The 19,893-nt window shown below is 42.7% G+C and overlaps 1 protein-coding gene across 2 annotated transcripts in view; it reads right to left on the bottom strand.

The window, feature by feature from the left end:
* COL24A1 (collagen type XXIV alpha 1 chain) overlaps positions 1-19,893 on the bottom strand; it is a 227,094-nt gene that overhangs the window by 15,077 nt on the left and 192,124 nt on the right. For both annotated transcript variants that reach the window (XM_075832949.1, XM_075832950.1), the window contains exons 42-53: positions 17,805-17,861; positions 15,436-15,489; positions 14,398-14,451; positions 13,427-13,480; positions 10,575-10,628; positions 8,782-8,889; positions 6,991-7,098; positions 6,779-6,886; positions 6,646-6,699; positions 6,427-6,489; positions 2,106-2,159; positions 113-148 (exon numbers count right to left, since the gene is read on the bottom strand). In XM_075832949.1, the coding sequence (XP_075689064.1) occupies positions 113-148; positions 2,106-2,159; positions 6,427-6,489; positions 6,646-6,699; positions 6,779-6,886; positions 6,991-7,098; positions 8,782-8,889; positions 10,575-10,628; positions 13,427-13,480; positions 14,398-14,451; positions 15,436-15,489; positions 17,805-17,861 (804 nt within the window). The remainder of the gene's footprint in view (positions 1-112; positions 149-2,105; positions 2,160-6,426; positions 6,490-6,645; positions 6,700-6,778; positions 6,887-6,990; positions 7,099-8,781; positions 8,890-10,574; positions 10,629-13,426; positions 13,481-14,397; positions 14,452-15,435; positions 15,490-17,804; positions 17,862-19,893) is intronic.

Raw genomic sequence — 19,893 nt, forward strand, 5'->3', positions numbered from 1 at the left:
GCGCTTCCAATCCAATATCAACACCATCTTTATTCTACCCTGAATATAACACCACCATTTAACATACACATAATCCCCAACATGTACAGTCTCATCACCATATTTATTTTACCATTTCGCCTTTTGTTCCCTTTTCACCTCGATGTCCCTAAAAATGAAGCACCATCTTTATTTCAATAAGGCTGAATATGCAGATTTTACTTACATATGTCTTATTCACACGGTAGACCTATGGACCGGATACATGCACAAATCTCTATGGACGTGCCTACGGCCATATGTGAACTTACAATAGCCCCCCCTTCCCCCCAACATGGGTAAAACATGAAAGTACAATCAACCTTAAATGGCAAAAATTTTAAAATATGAATAAACATATTGCAGCCTGTAAATGATAGGTACGTGAGGCACGTGTATGTTCAGAGACCGTCTCCATGGCCCCAACCCCTTAAATATATGTCCTGAATTAATGTTGAAGACCCAGATACTGAAATATTTCATTTTATTTATCTTGGAAATGTTCTGTATGTCATGATCTATTTGTGCTGTATAGACATGTGTTATCATTTACACTTTGTCCTTTTTGAATACAAAGTTTGAGATTCTTACATTGCACAACATACAGATGTCTATGTTTTTTTTATCAATTTATACACGATGGTCAACTGAAGGTGAATATCTCCCATTACATCAGATGGAAGAAAACCATATTACTTAAAGGATATGTACACCTTTGAAAATTTATTTTTTAATTAATAAAAATAAAACCCTGTATCAGTGTGTTTGGTGCAACTTTGTAATTACTTTTTATTAAAAATTATTTTTACTTTTTCAGATACAGCTGCTTTGTATTCTGTATACAGAGCAGCTGTATCTTGCGCTGAGACCGGAACCCGTCAGGTCAGTGTGACTGACGAGTTCAGTGACAGCGGATCCTGCAAATCTCTGACACGCAGGATCGAGCGGTTATTGATCACATCTGAGTTCATAACATGCAGGAACCGCTGTCACTGAACCAGCCAGTGCCGCTGACCTGATACAGGTTTCAGCGCAATATACAGCTGCTCTGTGTGCAGAATACAAAGAAACTGTATCTGAAAAAGTAAAAATAATTTTTGATAAAGATTACAAAGTTGCACCAAACACATTGATACACACACACACATATATATATATATATATATATAAAAATAAACACACCCACATATACATACACACAACATACATACATACATATATATACACACACTCACACACACACACACACACACACACACACACACACACACACACACACACACACACATATATATCTTTTCAAAAGGTGTACATAGCCTTTAAAGGGGAAGCCTGGAAAAATTGATCTTCTAAAATGTCAGATACACGTCATAAGGTCATATTGGTTAAGTCTATGAGCTCAGACCACCAATAATTTCCAGAACAGTGGGGTTGTGGTACCCAAACCTCTATGGCAATGCTCAGAGATCTTTATTCCTGGAAATCTCTCTTTTGTTTAGGATGCTACGTCGGAAAATGAAAGCAGCAAACTGGTTGCTGTTTTTCTTTGAACTATTTTTGATAAATCTCCCATATTGGGTCTCATTTATCAAAACTGTCTAACAGAATACACAGGCCCTGTTCCCCATGGCAACCAATCACAGTGCAGCTTTGATTTTTTCAGAGTTTAGAAAAGGAAAGCGGACCGCTGATTGGTTGGTAAGGACAACAAGGCCAGTTTTAAATTGAGCCTCATGTATAAAAAAAAAAAAAATAGTAGTGCAGAGTAAAGACCCTCAGTAACCAATCAGATTGCAGTTGTTATTTTTCCATCTGATTTTCTGATTTGTATAAGCAGAACTTTTTTATGTGTACTAGTTTTTATCTGTTGCACATTTTCTGTAGAATAACTATTAGCACATTTGCAAACTGTTATTCTAGAGAATCTTTATCTTTTGGAAACTTGATCACTTGGGATGCTGAACCCCTAATTTTTGCAACCAGTACCGACAAACCACGAAATGGTGACTTCTGTCACATACAAAAACTTGCAACCTCTAAGGTTCCACTGAAATGCAGATTATGAAATAACATTTATCAACACTCACCAGATTGCCTGTGGGTCCTATTATTCCAGCAGTACCTACGGGACCACGGTTTCCCTTTACAAAAACATAAAATCTTATAATTGAACACAATTCATTTAGCTGTTGACATTTTGTATTTTTGTAGAAGTGACACAGATACATAGTATCCTAACATTAAAGTGAACCTGTCACCAGCATTTACCCCCTATCAAACGCCAGTACCTTTCAGTACTAATTGCATAGTATACCAGTGTTTTTTTACTTTTGTAAAGTCGTCGATGTATCGGTGTAATCCACCGTTGACGTTTTCCTGCCCTCTATGTAAATGAACTGTTCAATGTCATCAGGGCTGCTCTCTCCATGCTGTAGCCCTGCCTCCATGACGATGATTGACAACAGCGCCGGTCCGCCGACGTCCTCCAATTTTCGCAGTGGGTGGGATCCAACGACATGGTGTCAGCTGACCCGGCGCATGTGCAGTCCCACATTGAAGCTACAGGGGACTGGTGGGCAGTATTCTGCGCATGCGCCGGTGAGTTCACTGAATGGGCATGTGCAGGATTTGATTTGTAGTAGGCAGGGGGCCGGCTGTCAATCATGGAAGAGGAGGTGTGGTTAACTGTGACTGTTAGGAGAACGCCAGACTCTTCTCTAGCCAAAAACAAACAGCGGACTAATTTCTTCTCCTTACCATACAGCGCGGAGAAACTTTGGGGAAACATTGTAGAGGTACAAGGGCACCTGTTAGTCATTATTGGGGCTCTGGTACGCATGCTTTTTTAAACACTTTAAACTATACTTGGTTTGGGGGGGTTAGATCTTGGTCAGATCTTGGTGACAGTTTCCCTTTAAAGGTATTATTGGGTTTTGACAACCCCTTCAAACATTTCAAATCCCCCTGCCATTAGCTGATCACATGAGGGGTTCTTTCTGCTGAGGGGATTCCCGATTTGCAGAAGTGAAACTGCAATGTAGATGTGTGTTTTCCATAAAGCCACTTCAGATAATCTATTATGGATGCACAATAAAGTAAATGAGCAGTCATTGTTTTCTATATAATGCTTGTAGAGTTGAGAGACATGTTAGCGCAGCCCTCGACTTCTTCTAACACTGACAGATTTAGTCAAAGGATGATTACTCCAAAGGGCCATCCTACAGCATCCTTTATCATAGATCCACTTGGATCCGGGGGTGTAAAAATGGAGGGTGCAGAGCAGTACTATGAATAGCACATAACAGCTGAGCAGTGGTATACATAGAGAAGTGGTGACATAGCAAAGATCAAACTAGTCCCTACTATTATGCTGCTGGGTTTTGTCACCCAGGGCAGAAAGGCCTAGTGCTTGTTTCTTCCTCCACACCCGTTTCATGACACTTTAGATAGCTGTTGGCCGATTGATTGCCGACAGCTATTCCTTCTGACTCCCCCATACACATGTACGTTAAGACTCCCCCCATAAACATGCACGAGAGGCTTGGCCAAGCGTGCATATGTTTTCAATAGGGAAAGACGCTGAAAGACTCCTCTGGCAGCGGCTTATCTACTAACGAACAAAAAGATCATGAATGTTGAACTTCATGCCGCCATGTGTTCGGCCAACATATATCAAAGGCTGTGTTCACATCAGCAGGGTTCCGTAGTTTGTGACGGAATCAATAGCGCTGTCGACTGCGCTATTGATTTTGTCAAAACAACGGAACCCTGTCACAATGGTGACAAACCGAAACCTTTAGCAACGTTTCCGTCACCATTGAGATCAGTGGCAATGCAAACGGAAGCTAAGGTTTCCGTTTGCCTTTCCGTTGAGGGGTTAACCCGACGGAAACCTCTGACGGAATCCCTCAACGGAAGGGCAACGCTGATGTGAACAGGCCCTTATGTGTATGGCCGGCTTTAAATCAATTCCCCACCTACTGTTTGCAAACAATGGCGTTCCCATGTATTGGAGAGTCCTGCACAGGTTCTTGCCACCTTATAGCAAAGTGGCTTGGCCCCTCCCACAAAGGGCCACATAGCAGCCACATTGGCTGCCTCTTTGGTACGTGCAAACCTTGCAGTTTGTAGCCTGGCACAGATTTTACATTGGGCCTAGGTACTTCAAGTTACATCTCTGCTTGGATCTTTGACAATTTGGTCAGTCTCATTCCTATAGGGGGTCCGATTATATAATAGTGTGGCTCAGTGCTTCGCAGCGTTGTTTAGGGGCACTGGGTTTGAATTTGACCAAGATATACATCTGCATGTATTTTGTATGTTCTCCCTGTGCTTGTTTGTGTGTCATCCCACACTTCAATAACATGCTGGTCAGGGGCGTAACTAGGAAAGACGGCCCCATAGCAAACTTTTGACTGGGGCCCCCCCTCCCCTGGGTGTCACACAACCCCCCCCCCCCCCCTTGTAGATAGTGCATTTTTTACAGCCCCCCCCTGTAGATAACGCCATACAGCCCCCCTGTAGATGGCGCCATACAGTCCCCCTTGTAGATAGCGCCATACAGCCCCCCTGTAGATAACGCCATACAGCCCCCCCTGTAGATAACGCCATACAGCCCCCTTTGTAGATATCTACAGAGGGGGCTGTATGGCGCCATCTACAGGGGGGGGGGGCTGTATGGCGTTATCTACAGGGGGGCTGTATGGCGTTATCTACAAGTGGGTCTGTATGGCGTTATCTACAGGGGGAGGCTGTATGGAGTTTCCCTGCGGGGGGGGGGGGGGGCTGTATGGCGTTCCCTGCGGGGGGGGGGGGGCTGTGTGGCCTTATCTACAGTGGGGGCTGTATGGCGTTCTCTACAGTGGGGGCTGTATCGCATTCGCTCCATACAGCCCCCCTGTAGGGAACGCCATACAGCCCCCCCCGCAGGGAACGCCATACAGCCCCCCCCGCAGGGAACGCCATACAGCCCCCCCCCCGCAGGGAACGCCATACAGCCCCCCCCGCAGGGAACGCCATACAGCCCCCCCCCCCGCAGGGAACGCCATACAGCCCCCCCCCCCCGCAGGGAACGCCATACAGCTCCCCCCCTGTAGATAACGCCATACGGCCCCCCCTGTAGAGAATGCCATACAGCCCCCCCTGCAGGGAACGCCATACAGCCCCCCCCGCAGGGAACGCCATACAGCCCCCCGCGCAGGGAACGCCATACAGCCACCCCCCTGCAGGGAACACCATACAGCCCCCCCTGTAGGGAACGCCATACAGCCCCCCCTGTAGGGAACGCCATACAGCGTCCCCAACCCCCCAAAAAAATGCGACCTACAGTGTGTCCTACAAATAACATGCATTCCCTATCCACAGGATAGGGGATACATGTGTGATCGCTGGCATTGATAGGGAGAACGGGGGATTGAAAGTCCCCTGTAGTTCTCCATGACTAACCTCTGACTTCCGGCGTCTGCGCAGCTCAATAAAAATGAAAGGAGCGCGGGTCACGCATGCGCACAAGCGCGACCGGCGCTCCATTCATTTCTATGGAGCTGCCGACACAGACCCCGGAAGTCTGAGGTTTGTGATGCAGAACTTCAGGGGACTTTCAGTCCCCTGTTCTCCTTATCGCTGCAAACGATCACACATGTATCCCCTATCCTGTGGATAGGGGATACATGTCTTTTGTTTAATGGCAGAGCGGGGAGATAACTCCCTGCTCTGCCGTAGTGTTAAGTGGCGTCGCGCTGTAGCAGCCATAGTGGCTGCTAGCGGAGCCTCCGGCCATGGTGGGGGCCCGTGCCGGCGGGCGACACGGGCCCCCTCATGCCGCGGGCTCCGTAGCAGCCGCTACGGCTGCTACGGCGGTAGTTACGCCTCTGATGCTGGTAGATTAAATGTAACCTATATAATTCCTGAGCCTATATCAAAAGCATAAGACATAAATATATCTACCACAAAACCAAAAATGTTTATCAAGCCAAATTAGAACACAAATATTCAAAAATATTATTTGCAAATAATATTTATTTGTCCCCAGTCAAGGACAAATTACCCCCCTACAATTATTACCAGACATTGTATAAAACAGTATAAAAAACATATATATTAAATGGTCATTCACTGGGCACCAATAAAGATTATTTCCAAATATTATTTTGGAATATTTGTGTTCTGATTTGGTTTAATAGACATTTTTGGTTTTGTGAAAGAATAAATGTGTTTGAGATAGACCGTGAGTCCCACTGGTAACAGGGACATGATGTAAGTGATGACAATCTCTGAACGGAAGTGTGAAATACATTGGTTCTATAAAAATAATGAGTATTTAATAAAAACATATTAAAGAAAAATGTGATCTATTACTCAAGAAAATGGCAAAATATTTAAAATGAGAGAGCTATTAAATATACTTACAGCTTGACCAGGAGGACCTTTAGGACCGGTGATACCCACTAGACCAATGTCACCAGAAGGACCCTGTGAAACAAGTTTTATTGAAAATAGGTAACTCCACCCCGAACAAGAAAAAGTGTCTGGGTAAATTCAGCATTATTACAAAATGTTACCAACTACTACTCCGGCCCTCCTCACATCAGTATTACAACTTAGAAGAGCAAATAAATCATTTTGTACCTTTGGGCCAGGGAACCCTTGGAACCCCATGAGACCTTGATCACCATCATCTCCCTATAAAAACACAATGGTTGAATATTCTGTATTCATTATATCATAATTTTCAAGTAGAGTAGTAGTCCTAGATGTTTACCAGAAGCCCCTTTAAGCCACTTTCACCCTTTGGTCCTTGGTCTCCTTCAGCTCCAGGTAAACCCCTTGAGCTTGATTTTCCTGGGTAACCAAGTAGTCCTGTCTCCCCCTCAAAAAGTTAAAAAAAAGAAAGTAATTAATTGAAATTGTACTTATGTGACCCACATTATCTATCACAATAGTAAAATGTGTATACAAATAGAACTGCAATACCTTAGGTCCTGGTCGTCCCTCACTTCCTTGAAGGCCAGGAGAACCCTTTAGTCCCTGTCGACCAGGTAATCCAGCCAAACCAGTGAGTCCTAGGATTCCTCTTTCACCCTACAGTTATTAAATACATAAAATTAGTAAAACATTGGGTTTCTGGAATAGGGTGTTAACAACCAATATGCTCACCATTACCAATCTTTCCCAAGCTCTTGAATGGCAAATATGCCTAGCTATGGAGTGAGACATCCTTGCTCCTTTATTATTTCACAACTTTGTAGATTTGTTGCTCAACAATTTTAGAAAGCTGGGTGACAAGCCCTGTGGGAGCTGTAACCCTTCCATAGGGGTTGTCAGACAGCTTTCCGAAAAACAGATAATTTTAAGAGATGTCAGAATACAATTTAACAACTTAAAGGGGTTGTACAAGTCTAGAAATAGGGGTCAGATTATTTTCCCCCAGAAACGTGCAGCACCGCTGTTGTTCATGAGCGGTGTCTGATATTGCAATGCAACCCCATTTACTTGAATGAGTTTGAGCTGCAATACCAAAACCCACCTATAGACAAGTGTGACGCTGTTTCTGGAAAAAAAGGCAGGCCATGATTTCTTATCTTGTTATCCCGTACAGCCCCTTAAGACTTGCAAGTGAGTTTTTTTTTCTTATTTTAGGGAGAAATACTCTTCAATGGTTCATAAAAAAAAACCTTCTGATAGGACAGGAGGACGGCTGCATGTTTTACGCAGATGTTCTGTCATACCATCTAATAAAACTCAGGTTTTTTTTGTGAGTTTGCAGTTGCAAACATTTTATTTCATAAGGTTTGTTCCAAAACAAACAACTAAACAGACAAAAAGTTAAAAGAAGTTTTCCCATAACTTTTATGGAAACATCAAAACAGCCGGGGGATTATTTCTGGATAAAATGAAAGAAGTGATACATGGATTTGATATAATTTCAAACACAAAACATGTGAACTTCCCTCATCACTGGCAAAACACGGAGAAGACCCTTTCATTTTGCACTTTATATGTCAGATGTGACATACATCTCACATCCCTGCAATAAACAAAAACTAAGATGATAGTAAACAGCCCCGGCACGGATTACCATACAGGGGGGGGGGTCTGCTTCAAAATACGTGAGCAGAAGATTAAGGAGCACTTGTCATCAGCTCTTTATTTTATGGAATCTATAAGAAACCCCATTAAAGGAAGGCTAGTTGAAGCATCGTAACCCACTAAAAGCCGGGGGGAGGGGGGTATTGTGTGTCTTCTATGTAAATGAGGGACCCTGAGCACTCCCAGCCAACCAGAAGTGCTATGAGGGCAATACATGATGTGGCCGTTCAGACACTTCTCACTTTTGTTATGACACATATAGGGCTGGCTCTTATGTAGGTCCTTGGGTGACAGTCACATTGACATCCCCCCCAGTGGACACCACTTTATAATTTGCTCTGTACAGTGTGCTGAGATGCAGACGGTGGCAGAACGATTTGATAAATGACGGTTTTCTCTGTGCAGTTTGGGTCAGGTGGTACATATTGAAGTACCCACTGCTATGGCATGGCCAGTGGAGTGAAGAGCACCATTACCCACGAAGGGAATATACCCCTTTTCCCCCCAGTACAATGTGTCCTGGCATCTGCCTAACTATGAATAGGTACATATGCCGGAGAGTTGGTTCGGCCAAACTTTTTTCGTTTCCCATTGTTGTATTAAAAACCCTACAGGAAATCTACAATGCATAATGCCAAGGCTTCAGATATACCACATAATGTGCACAATACTCACAGGTATCCCCGATTTTCCAGGCAATCCAGGTTTTCCAGGAAATCCAACGACGGAATCAGACCCAGGGTACCCATCCGCACCTCTTAATCCTAGTTCACCTTGTTTTCCCTTGGGTAGAAAAAACAGATTATGTACACATATAATGAGGGTTCTGACTACATGAAGAAACAGTGAAGTCCATTACCTGAGGATTGTTTGTTCCCAGTTTTTGTTATGGAGTTTAAAGCAAGGCAACAACCATGGTATATTACACATACATTACTTTTACCCTGCTCTGTATGTTTCCCTAAAGTTCTGTAAAATGTGAACCTGCGCTGTAAGCAACTGGAATTGCAATAAGTTCACAAAATGAGACAAAAATCCAGGTCTACAACTGCAACAATGCCCTGCAGGGTGGTCATGTAAAGAAATTGTTTTAGCATCAAAATAGGAAACAGAAGAATGGCGCATATTTGTCTATGTCGCAAATGCCTAGGCTTGAGAAAGGCTCACAATTATAGGGATGAAACGTCGCCTTCCTATATCACTAGGTAAGTGCTCTTGCACGAGACAGAGATCGGACCATGAAAAATGGTCCGAGTGTTGGCTGGATTTACCGGCCCGACCACAGTAAAGGTGAACGGGACTCCTGGCATCATAGACATTTTATGATACTAGGAGTCTCTGCCTCCCCGCGGAACTGCTGCTCTGTACCATTTTGTTCAGTTCGGAACAGCAGTTCCGTGGGGAGGCAGAGACTCCAAGCATCATAAATGTCTATAATGCCAGGAGTCCCATTCACCTGTATCGTGGTCGGGCTGGGAAATCCAGCCAACACTCGGACCGTTTTTCACGGCCCAAACTCGGTCGTGTGCACGAGGTGTAAAATATTGGCAGTGTAACTACATTTTAATATCATTTTTGACATGTCATAATTTTTATCAGTGGAGGTCTGAGCACTGAGACCCCCATGATCCCTAAATCGGAGTGGCCAAAGCGCTCAGGTGAGCGCTGTATCTCTTTTCGTTTCTGATCGGCTTTCCTTGGAGCAGTGTACGGGCTTAACAAAAAGTCTATGAGTCTGTACGCCACTCGCTTTGCTTTCTGAGAAAAGCCGATCAGAAACTAAGCGGCACAGAGCTCACCTGAGCGCTTCTGCCGTTTGTTTTATCGGTGGGGGTCTCAGTGCTAGGACTCCCACTGATCAAAACTTCTGACATGTCAAATGTTTTATAAAAGTTTAGTTAGCCTTTAAATAAAATAGATTTTTGCAAATTTGGATGCTGTTGCCCTAGTTGCTGTAGAAGTATTGTTTGGGATTGAACTGTCCCTTTAAGATGACTTTGCATCTATTAGATTAAGCGGACCGGGTAATGTTCCAAACTATCTTTGGAACATATATAAAAAAGTGTCACCTTTGTGTTGTTTCCAATGGGTTTCTATACTTATACAGTCCATTAAAGGGATTTGACAAGTTTTATACACGAACCTCTCTGAGGTTTTATGGATTGATCTAGCGGACATTACATTGGCTCTGTATTTACCAGGATATCTCTGTGGATACCGTTATATAACTGACCCATGTCATTAACCATATAGGATCACAGGAATAATCCATCATATAGTTACACCTTTTCTCACTGGTCAAATATTTCAAGCTTCTTGCTACTGATTAGAGATAAAACATGGAACATCTGCTTTAAATAAAGCGTACGACTGCAATGTGATATCATGGGGGAAAATAAATGGATGTTATGATAATATTTAACTTAAAGGAAAGATAAGTTGTCATACACAATATTCATACAACTCACAGGAATTCCCGGATTGCCAGCTGCTCCTCTCAGTCCTTTCTTTCCCTTTGTGCCCTGAAATATAAATGTTTCTAGAGTTTAGGCAACAAATACAGTACAAGTGGGTCTGACCTCACAAAGTATGGGACAAGAGTCTATGTACTGTAATGAGAAGAATATCATATGACGAGAGTAAATGAAAGTTCAGGGATATTTGCACCATTAGGGTGAGAAAACTGAAAGGGTAGTTACACTTTTGAACACCAAATTGATTTACTTATCTTACATTAATTTAGCCTGTATTATAGCCAAGAGCTGCAATCACAATTCTGCTGCTTGTTAGTGGGAAAAGGTCGACAAACTTGTCATCAGACACACCCCTAAGGGTATGTTCACACACAGTGTTTACAGTCGTATTTCGGAGCATAAAAGCCTCAAAATATATATTTTTTTCAATAAATATGTCTATCAGTGTGTTCGGTGCAACTTTCTTATTACTTTTTATTAAAAATAATTGTTACTTTTTGAGATACAGCTGCTTTGTATCCTATATACAGAGCAGCTGTATCTTGCGCTGAGCCCCGTATCTGTCAGGTCAGCGGCACTGACAGGTTCAGTGACAGCGGGTCCTACGTGTTACCGATCATATCTAAGTTCATAACAGCGCACTATACAGCTGCTCTGTATACAGAGAACAAAGCAGCTGTATCTTAAAAAAGTAAAAATTAGTTTTAATAAAAAATATTTAGTAAGTTGCACCAAACACACGGATACACATTTTTATTGAAAAAAAAACAAAGAAACAAAACTATTTCAAAGGTGTACATAGCAACGGAGCAACCTGCCTCCTATTAGTATAATATCAATTAGCTCCGTATAAGTATAGAGAAGCGGCTGCAGTCCACATACGGATGCCGCTATTAAAAAGCCGCAAAACATGTCGGCGGGGCTGTTTAGTTTTTAATGTTTTGTGGGTTTCTAATAGCGGCATCCGAATGTGGACTGCAGCCGCTTCTCTAGGATTACACTTATACGGAGCTAATTTATAGAATGCAGGTTGCTCTGTTGTATATAAATTTGCAACAATGTTATAACACGCATATCTAATATTTTTGCTATTAGACCGCAGTATAAATTTTAAACATAGACTGTTAGTTTGTTCTGTTATATCCTTACTGGTAATCAATAAAAGTTAGGTTTTACCTACGGTACAGATTAGTCTATGGTATCTAGGTCAGACTTCTGGCACATGATTTGTGAGTGCTCATGGATTCAGTCATTTTGGGAAAAGGTAATTGCTAGTTTTACACTCTCCAGTGCCTACAACACCTTGAGGGTATGTTCACACGTAGAGTCAAAAACGTCTCAAAATATGGAGATGTTTTCAAGGGAAAAGAGCCCCTGATTTTCAGAAGTTTTTTGAGCAACTTGCGTTTTTCGCGGCGTTTTCTTACGCCCGTTTTTGGAGCTGTTTTCATTGGAGTCTATGAGAAAACCGCTCCAAAAACGTCCCAAGAAGTGACCTGCACTTCTTTTGACGAGGCTGTAATTTTACGAGCCGTCTTTTGACAGCGACGCGTAAAATGACGGGTCGTCGGCACAGAACATCGTAAAGCCCATTGAAAGTAATGGGCAGGTGTTTGCCGACGTATTGGAGCCGTTTTTTCAGACGTAATTCGAGGCGTAAAACGCCTCCATTACGTCTGAAAATAGGTTGTGTGAACCCAGCCTAAGGGTGAGTTCACATGTAGCATAAATACTGCAGATTTTCCGCAACAGGTTTAGTTGCAGAAAATCCGCAGCACAATACAGTAGCAACAGAGTGGAACAGATTTGAACAAATCTTGTCCACACGCTGCGTAAAAGATAAGTGGAAAAAAAACACTCAGAAATTGACCTGCTGTACATTTTTTTAATCCGCAGCATTTCAATTGTATTTGCGTAATCGCTGCTTCTTTGTTGCCGATTTTCCACATTGGTTTAGATGGGGAAGTAAAACCCGGAAAAAAATATGTTGCAATCTTTGTGGCAAGAAAGAAGCTGCCATTTCGCTGCAAAAATCGCAACTCAGGAGAAAAAAATTAAATCTTATACTTACTCAGAATTCTGCGCTCCTTCGTCCAGGCCGGCCTCCGAGGATGATAATTCATCTCATGTGACCCCTGCCAATCCCAGGCTGCAGCGGTCACATAGGATGAAAGGTCATCCCAGGGCTGCAGAACGTCACGATGTCGGAAGTATATACATTTTTATTTTTTTTTCATTGCAGGATTTCCACAGCGAACATTCCGGCTGAAAAACTGCACCACAATTTGGTGCGGTTTTTCGGCCGGAATTCCCTGCGGCGACCAGGCCGATGCGTGCTTGTGTGGACATAGCCTTGGTATGTTACTTTGGGATTCTTTCGGAAAAATTGTGGTCTCACCACGTAAGGATATTTATAAGGGAAGTTTTATTGATGGCTCGTAAATCTACTGCGTTTAGGTGGATGGACCCGAGACCCCTCACGAGTTCTCAGTGGAGATCCTTGGTAAACTCCACATTACCATATGTAAGATTGGTGTATAAGAATAGAGGATGTAAGTTCTCCAAGGTCTGGGACTCCTGGTGTGATTCATCGCTTACGCTATACACTCTACACAGGTTTATCAATCTTAGAAATTTGCTGTTGTCGCATAATATAACTTGATCTATAAAACTCCATATATATTTTATTATATGCTCCTGACTTCTATACAATCGTTATTACTTTTGTGTACTCTCGTTGCTTTTTATAATACTGTATTGCATCCCTTTTTTGTATGAATATGATTGCATTTGAACTTGTTCTTTTTCAATAAAACAAATTTAAAAATATATATATAAATACTTACTGCTAATCCTCGCTCTCCTTTTTGCCCCTGATCACCTCTATCACCGGGTTCCCCCTAAAATAATAATCAAAATGTTAAATACTGTAATAATGTATTTGTTAGAGAATGGTTTGCATACATATTGATATAAGTAACAATGTGTAAATTCATGTGTTAAAACAGATCTTCTGAATCCCCCATGTTCGGGCTCATTTGTGATGCTAAGCCAGATACTACCTAATATAGCTTTATTTTTCTCACTAGTGGTTTAGTTGCTTGTAGTTTATACTCATTCTGTCATCATTGTAATAGAAATCCGCTCTCCATATACTGATATTCTTGTGAGATTATGGCATGCTTGTGCTTGAACACAATGGCCAATGTGAACAAGCGGGCTGCAGTGTAAAGCATGGTGAAGGGAGAGAGCAGCAGTTTAAAGCCGTGACTGAAACAATGTTGTGAAAATTTGAGCTTTGAGACAAATCTTCACCAATAAATTTTTAATCCCTTCCATACGTGACAGAGATAGTAGGGTTTTTGCAATGACAAGAATCCCTCCAATGGGGGAATCAGAACAATGGAGTCATTGGTAGTTGTGTCTAATATTTTTCCTAAATAATAATATGTGGCTGATTCTGAAACCATCTCTAGTGCCATCATTCTACCCATATTTCAATTATTGACAACCTATAAATTAGAGGGGAAGTGTCACGATGACAATCCTTGTTGATGTGTCCTATCAGGGCATACGGATGTCATTGAGGGGGTCCTCCCTCTATGAGGCAGGTAAAGCTGTCTCCAGTGTCAACAGCTGATCACTGGGGATGAAAGAAGCTGGACCTGGGGAGAACAGCTGATCGCTGGGGATGAAAGAAGCTGGACCTGGGGAGAACAGCTGATCGCTGGGCTATCTTCTATGTAAAACACATTTGCATTCATGAAACGACCCCTTTAATGACCAGTGAAAAAGTAATAAAATATTGGAAACTTACTGGTGGTCCTTGCTGTCCAATGGCTCCTCTTGGTCCAACTACACCAATTATGCCCTATAAAATAAGATGACATTGTCTCACATTTTTCTTACAGATATTAAGGGTGTAGTCACACATGACAGATTTTGCTGCAGAAATTTCTGCGTCTGAAAATCAGTTCCATTCATTTGACTGGAACTTGCAGAAATCTGTGCACCTGCTGCAGAAACAACCCCTTTAAGATGAATGGAACTGATTTTTATTTGCAGAAATTTCTGCATCAAAATCTGCCCCGTGTAAATCCACTGTTATGGTCAAACCTGTACCCTGCAGAAACAAATACCAATTTCTGCAAATTTAAAAGGGTAACGAAATGTTCAACAAACTTCTAACATGTCAAGAGCTTCTGAGAACTGAGACCCCCACCAATCGCTAAAATAAAACGGCAGAAGCGCTCGGTTGAGTGCCATGCGTGTTAGTTTCTGACTGGCTTTCCTCTGAGTGGTGTACGAGGTCAAAAGAAAGTCTATGAGCCTGTAAACCGCTACATGAGTCCGTCCTCCAATACATTGATTTCCGGAAAAAGCCGAATAGAAACGAAGCAGCTGAGCGCTCACATGAGCGCTTCTGCCGCTTTTTTTTAGCGTTTGGTAGGGGGTCTCAGTGCTCGGATACCCACCAATCAAAACTTCTGACATGTCAGAAGTTTGTTGAACATTTAGTGACCCTTTAAATTGTAACATTTTGCAAACAAAATATTTATCAGGCTGGCACACTAATTCAGTTCACCTATACAAAAAACATTGCAAAATAACCTTGGCATCTTGTAGCAGATATAGGAGATTTACTAGTCAGTGTGAAGCGGTCCATAAATTGCTACATTTTCTCTCTATCTATTCAGCATTTCAATATTTTTTAATTTTGGGACACTAGTCGCTAAAGAGGCACAAACATATCTGCAACAAGGTGAATAATTTTTCAGCCCCCGAGGGCTTTGCAGCTATGAGCGCCCTAATGTCACTAAAATATAAAATGGGGCACATATCTACTTCGAATTACCTTATAGCCTTCATCTCCAGGTTCGCCCCTGTCTCCATGTTCTCCAAGAGGACCCTACATGGAACAGTGGATTTTAGTGTATTATTGACCATTAACAATGTTAACACAAATTAATGAAAAACTCCCGTTGCAAAGCATGCATATATTATAACCATCGTACAAGAAGACAGCAGATCATTTTATGGGGACGCTAAGGGAGTAGAGGAGTGCTCTTCTAGAAATCCAAATACTTTACTTCCTTCCTGGAATTGTTATATTATTTACTATAAGGCTGGATCACAAGAACATGGCGTTTTGCGCGCGCAAAAATCACTTCCCAGCTCCGTGTGTCATCAGTGTATGATGCGCGGCTGCGTGATTTTCGCGCAGCCGCCATCATAGAGATGATTCTAGCCGACGTCAGTCACTGTCCAGGGTGCTGAAAGAGTTAACTGATCGGCAGTAACTCTTTCAGCACCCTCGACAGTGAATTCCGATCACCATATCTAGCAACCTGTTAAAAAAAAAAGAGGTTCGTACTTACCGAGAACTTCCCGGCCGTTGCCTTGGTGACGCGTCCTTGGTGACGCGCCTCTCTTGACATCTGGCCCCACCTCCCTGGATGACGCGGCAGTCCATGTGACCGCTGCAGCCTGTGCTTGGCCTGTGATTGGCTGCAGCTGTCACTTGGACTGAATTGTCATCCCGGGAGGTCAGACTGGAGGAAGAAACCGGGAGTTATCGGTAAGTCAGAACTTTTTTTTACTCGTTCATGTATATTGGGATCGGAAGTCACTGTCCAGGGTGCTGAAACAGTTTAACTCTTTCTGCACCCTGGACAGTGACTATATCCGGACGTCGCGTACCGGAAATTTTTTTGCCGGGTTCGGCCAAAACGAGTTCGGCCGAAACAGGTGAAGTTCGGTTCGGTTGTCCGGGTTCACTCTTCTCAAAGACACTCGGTTTGGATGTTTGTAAATAGAAAAGCACGTGGTGCTTTTCTGTTTACATTCATCCTTTTGACAGCTCTTGCGCAAATCACGCGGAAGTGCTTCCGTGCGGCATGCGTGGTTTTCACGCACCCATTGACTTCAATGGGTGCGTGATGCGTGCAAAACGCCCAAAGAACGGACATGTCGTGACTTTTTTTCAGCGGACTCACGCTGAGCAAAACTCACGGACATGTCTGCACGGCCCCATAGGCACATATAGGTCCGTGCAACGCGCGTGCAAATCACGCGCGTTGCACGGACCTTTTTCACGTTCGTCTGAATAAAGCCTAAGGGTAGATTCACACAAAGCAATTTTTGGAAAACACCACTCTTTTAGGCTTCATTCACAACTGTGTTGGGGTCCCGTTCTGACGTTCCATCTGAGATTTCCATCAGAACGGGACCCTGAACAGACACAAACCAGAGGTTTCCGTTTCCATCACCATTGTTTTCAATGGTGACAGATCCGGTGCCCATGGTTTCCATTTGTGTCTATTGTGCACCGGACCCGTCGTTTTGCCGGAAGTAATAGCGTAGTCGACTGAAATCAATAGTGATGGAAACAGAAACCTCTGATTTCTGTTTGTGTCAGTTCAGGGTCCTGTTCTGACGGAAATCTCAGTTGGAACGTCAGAATGGGAGACCAACGCAGATGTGAACGAAGCCTTAGTGGCGTTAGCTTGAACTCAATGAGAAAATATAAAACGCCCTAGAAACATGGCCTTTTTTTTTTTAGTGCCTTTTTTAAAACAAAACAAAAAAGAAAAAGAAAACTTTTTTAGGCTATTTGTTTTTTTCTAAAACTGCAGCAAGCCTGGCTTTGGCATTTTTTTGCATCATTTAGTGGCGTTTTCATCTCACAAAAAAAAGGCAGGCAGTAAACACACTATTAGCAAAAAACGCCACCAAAAACACCATAAAAAATGCATGATCCAATATTCTCCAAAGTGGCACACAAAAAAGTGCGTGTGATGGACGCCTAAACCTGTCGTTTAAAACAAGAAGAATATAGGAGGTGAAGTAACTCAGCGGCACCCAGGGTCAGACTGACGGTTCAGGCAATCACGTACTGCCCGTGGGCCCTCTATACAGTGTGTACTGGACTTTACATTTAATGTACTTCTTTCATCAGAATAAAAGGGTTTATAATTAACATAACACAATAGTGTTTGGCCTTGTTGCCCTTAACAACCAATCGGCGCTCAGCTTTTTCCCCCCAAATTTCTTTAATTTGTCTGGCAAAATGAAAGCTGTGCTGTGATTGGTTGCTATGAGCAACAAGGATCGGTTTTCATTGTAGACAATTTTCATAAATGAGGCCCAATAGGTTTATGTTTTATAGGCCGAACAGAAGAGAATAAAGCTCCTGAAACAAAAATTCTTTAGGGAAAAACCTACTGGTTCACCTGGGGATCCCTGCGGTCCAATTACAGTATTGTCTTCTCCAGGATAGCCCTGCAATGCAAAAATATGCTTTTCAATAAGATATATTTATTATTATTTCATTTTTATACATTTCTTTTATAGCTTGGAGCTGGAAATGACCTGCGTCTGATTAACATTCCTGACTTTATAATATCTCTACATTTATTCAGAATTTAATTTCCCTGGTCACATTTCTCAGTATCCCTCTATAATGTGGGTTGCTGCATAATTAAAGAGTACTGGAGCTCCTTAATATAAACCTTCTTTAACCTCTTAATGACATGCCACATACATGTACGTGACAGCCGTTAAGGGGAAGTATGGAAGGGGCTCATGGGCTGAGAGCACTTCATACTCAGCGGGTGATGGCTGTGTAATACAGCTGACACCTCACTGCGGCAGGTGGAATCAAAGATCACTTTGATTCCACCCGTTTAACACCTTAAATGCCGCGGTCAATCACAACCAAGGCATTCAAATTGATAGAATCAGGGGGGTGGCCCCCTCCAACATGCCATTTCTCCCCCCCCTACAATGCGATCGTGGGGTGCCTAAAAAAAAAAAATATTAAAAGCTGAAAAACAAACCCCTTTTCCCATTTTTATCCTAAAGCAATGTTAAAAAAAATAAAAAAGTTAGCATAACTGGTATCGCCGCGTCCGTAAAAGTCCGAACTATCACAATATAGTGTTGTTTAACCCGCTCAGTGAACGCCGTAAAGAACAATATATATATATATATATATATATATAAAACATGCAAATTGCTGTTTTTTTGGTCACTTTCGCTCTCCGAAAAATGATCAAAAAGTCGCATGTACCCCAAAATGGTATAGGTGAAAACTACAGCTCACCCTGCAAAATTTTAGTCCTTAAATCGCAAATTGACAGAAAAAGAAAAATAAGTTATGGCTCTCAGAATATGGCGACACAAAACTTTTTATTTTTTTTAGCAAATGCTTCCGGCTGCAAGAAAGATGAAGATGTTTAGCCGGCTGACCCAGTGCTGGATCATACATTGTGTTGGAGGAGCCAGGGAAATGGAAGGGAATTTAGTGTTTTGCTGCTGAAGTAAGGGTCCCATAGCAAACCTTGTAAGAGGGCCCCACTCTACAATGACCACTATTATCACTGAGCATTTTCTTCCCCTCCTTGGCCTTTTACTATATGCTGCCTCCCCTCGATCTCTTCCCCTTAACCTCACATCAGAAGCTCTTTTAAAATGCAGTTGGGCCCCTTCAGCTGCTGGGCCCCATAATAGCTGCTATGCACGGTAGTTACGCTCATGCTTGTTAGAGTTCATTCCATCAAAATTGCATTCAGGCACCATTTATATATACAGTAAATGCGTTTTGAGCTATGTGCCCCTCAAAAATCAGCTCATGTTCTGGAGGACTTGGCTGGCCATGGCTTCCCCCAGCAAAATCAACTGTTTGTCCGGAATCGGCTCTCATATCAAAGGGATGTCTTTAATGAGTAGCCCCTTTGACAGGTAGTCAAACTTTTAAAAAACTTTTGGCATGTCAGAAGTTTTGATCTGTGGGGGTCCGAGCACTGAGACCCCCACCGATCTCTAAAGTGAAGTGGCAGAAGAGCTCGGGTCAGCGCTGTGCCGCTTAGTTCCACTGCTTCCTATTCACTATTGTTCCTACATTATGTTTATAGCCGGCATTGCTACCACTCTGAAATAACATCTACAGGGACACCTATGGGAGACCACGCTCAGATATACCTTCCACACTCATATTAAACTGCTCTATAGGGCCAAGAGCCACTGGATTTACCTCACTGCAAGTCAACATAGCTCAGCCAAAAAAGAGCAACTAGTATTAAAATATCATTCTGCAGTTTAAAGTTCACACATGTCACAGCTGAAGCACCCAAAAATTTTGGAACGGCCACTAGTTTGCAGCATTTCAACAAGGAAGAATCCTGCAGCCATTTCCATCAGATCTGATGTGCTACTCCGAGTTGCTTGCCTTGTGCAGTACAGACACCAGAAAGATGTAAACCACGAACTGCTTTACAAATGACCACTATGAATCACAACACTTGCCCACCAG

The sequence above is a fragment of the Rhinoderma darwinii genome, chromosome 7 (genome assembly GCF_050947455.1).
Source record: "Rhinoderma darwinii isolate aRhiDar2 chromosome 7, aRhiDar2.hap1, whole genome shotgun sequence".
NCBI classification, from domain to species: domain Eukaryota; kingdom Metazoa; phylum Chordata; class Amphibia; order Anura; family Rhinodermatidae; genus Rhinoderma; species Rhinoderma darwinii.